This window comes from Poromitra crassiceps (genome assembly GCF_964638095.1).
Source record: "Poromitra crassiceps genome assembly, chromosome: 3".
Taxonomy (NCBI): domain Eukaryota; kingdom Metazoa; phylum Chordata; class Actinopteri; order Beryciformes; family Melamphaidae; genus Poromitra; species Poromitra crassiceps.
Window position 1 is genome coordinate 39,458,748 of NC_139625.1, and position 2,712 is coordinate 39,461,459.

General features: G+C 46.7%; 1 protein-coding gene across 2 annotated transcripts in view; it reads left to right on the forward strand.

Annotated features, from left to right (window-relative positions):
* dnajc17 (DnaJ (Hsp40) homolog, subfamily C, member 17) overlaps nt 1–1,866 on the forward strand; it is a 49,764-nt gene extending 47,898 nt beyond the window's left edge. The window contains exon 11 of one of the 2 annotated variants that reach the window (XM_083634186.1): nt 1,583–1,866. In XM_083634186.1, the coding sequence (XP_083490312.1) occupies nt 1,583–1,702 (120 nt within the window). In that variant the 3' untranslated portion in view covers nt 1,703–1,866. The remainder of the gene's footprint in view (nt 1–1,582) is intronic. The other variant, XM_083634187.1, reaches the window with a different exon arrangement.
* The last annotated feature ends 846 nt before the right edge of the window (nt 1,867–2,712 follow it).

A 2,712-nucleotide genomic window follows, 5' to 3' on the forward strand; every position in this document is an offset into this window, starting at 1 on the left:
TTACCTAATGGTGTTCGCGTGATATTTCATAGTTACGTGTCAGACAAGGGCTTGAGCTCACATTACTGGAATGATAATAGCAGCTTTCCTCAATCCAGGGGCGGGGGTGTGTGGGGAGGGTGGGGGGGCGACCCTCTCCTCTCTTCCTCCTCCACTCTAACCCTCTCTCTCTCAGCACATGGATGCTGGAGTCCCCGTGATGTTTTCCAGATGCCTTAGCTCACCGAGCACATTGACAAAACCTTCCTCTCCTCCTCAAATCTCTCGCTCTCTCCCTGTCCCTCATGCACACACACACACACACACACACACACACACACACACACACACACACACACACACACACACTCCCTCTCTCTCTTGCAGCTCACTGTCTTGTTAAAGAGACACTTCCTTGGCACAACAGACTTCCTGGATCTAATCCTATAAAACAATGGTTTATTCTGTGGACACTTAGCCTCCCTCCCCCTCCACTACGGGATTAAGGACTCTGAATCAGAGTGTGTGTGTATTGTATGTGTATGAGCATGCTTGCATAACAAAATGCGGTTTAATAATATGTCTGAATTCATAAAGAAAGGCCCCGCCCCCTAGTGCTGACTCTGCACTCAGGGTCGACCTCACTTCTTCGGGATCCCACCACCCCCCCTCCCCTGCTTGTCCCTGCATGTGCGTGTTGCCTGTGTGTGGCATGCATCTGTGACCGCACAAATGGTAGCTTGTGCGTGTGTTTGTGTGTCTAAGCTGGCTGGCCTGTGTTCCACCCGGGCTGATTAGTCATTAGGCTGTGGCCTCTCTAGCTCCTCCCACAGTAAGAGAAGCTCTGGCCGTCCTTGTTCCAGCCCAGACCCTTCAAAGCAATCACACACACACACACACACACAGGGAGAGCCCCGCGTCCGGCTGCCAGGCCCAATCCCAGCCCTCATTTTGGGCTTAATGACCTCAGGCAGCGGAATGACTCTGTCACAGTTGCTCCTGGGCATGCCGCCTCATGCATGCTTACCCCTGCCGTCATACGGATGGTAATTGAGATGAGAGCATCTGTCTGAGGTCCGCCTCTCCTCTCGTCTCCTCCCCCCCCCCCTGCACCCTCAGACTCGGTCGTGAAAGCAAACAGACAAACGGGACGGTGACAGTGGTGTCATTCGCTCCGTGTTCTGCTCTTGTCACGATATGATGTAGAGACATGCTATACGAGGGGCTGACTCAGAGTATGCTGTGATTCCCCCGCCAGCGTTAGCGGTTTGTTTAGTGGATGTGTTTTTTTCCCCTTCAATATGGATGCGATTTGAATGTGATTATGTTGTCAGTGGTAAAGCCGTGGAAATAACAGAGATGGGGGATTTTTAGACGCTTGATCATTATTACCATTCGATTACAATAATTTTACAGTCTCGTCACTTCAAATTTGACTGAAATCTGCCTGTACCAGCCTCTATCTCTTTCCAGACACTTATTTCAGATTTTGATCCATAAAACGTATTTGTCCATCCCATTATAGAACATCATCGTTGGCAAGGGCTTATAAAAAAACACATCAAACACAAGTGTATTTGACGACGTGTGTCTGTGTCTTCAGCAGGGCTCCCTGAGCAACGAGCGTGACTACGAGAGCGTGGTGCTGATGAGGATGAGACAGGCTGCAGAGCGACAGAGACTCATAGAAGAGATGCAGAGAGAAGACGAGGAGGAGGCCTAGACCTACTGTAGACCTACTGTAGGCACGCCAGCACCCAGCTCGGGACAACTCAGCACACTCAGCCAATACCTCTGGCTTTAGTTTCATAAAGCCTCTTATGTGTTTTCTTATTAACTTGTTTTCTAAAAATATACAGAGAAAAATAAACATCTTTCATAACTGGAGAGCCTTTTTTTATTTTTTTAATCTCGGTGACTTTAACCAGTGTGATATGTGACTTTACTTTTCCTTTATTACAAATCTAGGATGGCTGAGGGGAATACAGAGTAGGGAAGACAAAGAAGGAACCCTACAGGATACAGTCCTAAGCCATGTGTGTCCCAGAGGTAGGAGTCTTCATCAATAAACCATCTCCGAGCGTTAATTTGATCAGTTTGTCAATTATTTTAAGAGCATGAGAGTTTGTAGTTATCGGGGGGGATTTAATCCGCGTGTTGCAACAGAGCCAGAGGAGATTGCCCATGCAATGCTACAAGTCATTAAACTAGTCTAATGATGTAATTTGCATCTGTCAGTAACGTTCTCTGTTTAACTGTGACAACTCATTATTACTTCATTTTTGCAGCCAAGCGAGTGCCGTTGTAAAAGTCATTCTGTTCTGTCGTCTGTGCGCTCGTTCAGTAGATCTGTCAAATGAGTCGAGTCCTCTAACAATCCAAACCGCAGACCATACAATGTAACTCTGTGGAAATCATGTCTCCTCCATGTTCAACCAGTAATCAGCAGAGATTGGAACACTAGGTAGGCTTTTATGGGAATTCTTGTGGGCTCACGTGATGAAATGTGAATATACTCTGGAGGCCCCTCTCCATTATAGATCTGGTGGTTTTTGTATACAGTAAATCTAAAGCTCTGCTTTAGAGGAAGACGCCTTGTGGACTGCACAGTTTCAAGACTGCAAATTGCTGTTCTACATTGAGAGATTTTACTCTACATTCAGTTTTTCTATGTTCTGCAATTTGCCACTTGAATATCTGTATATAATCTTTAAGCCACCCTCCTATGCAAAC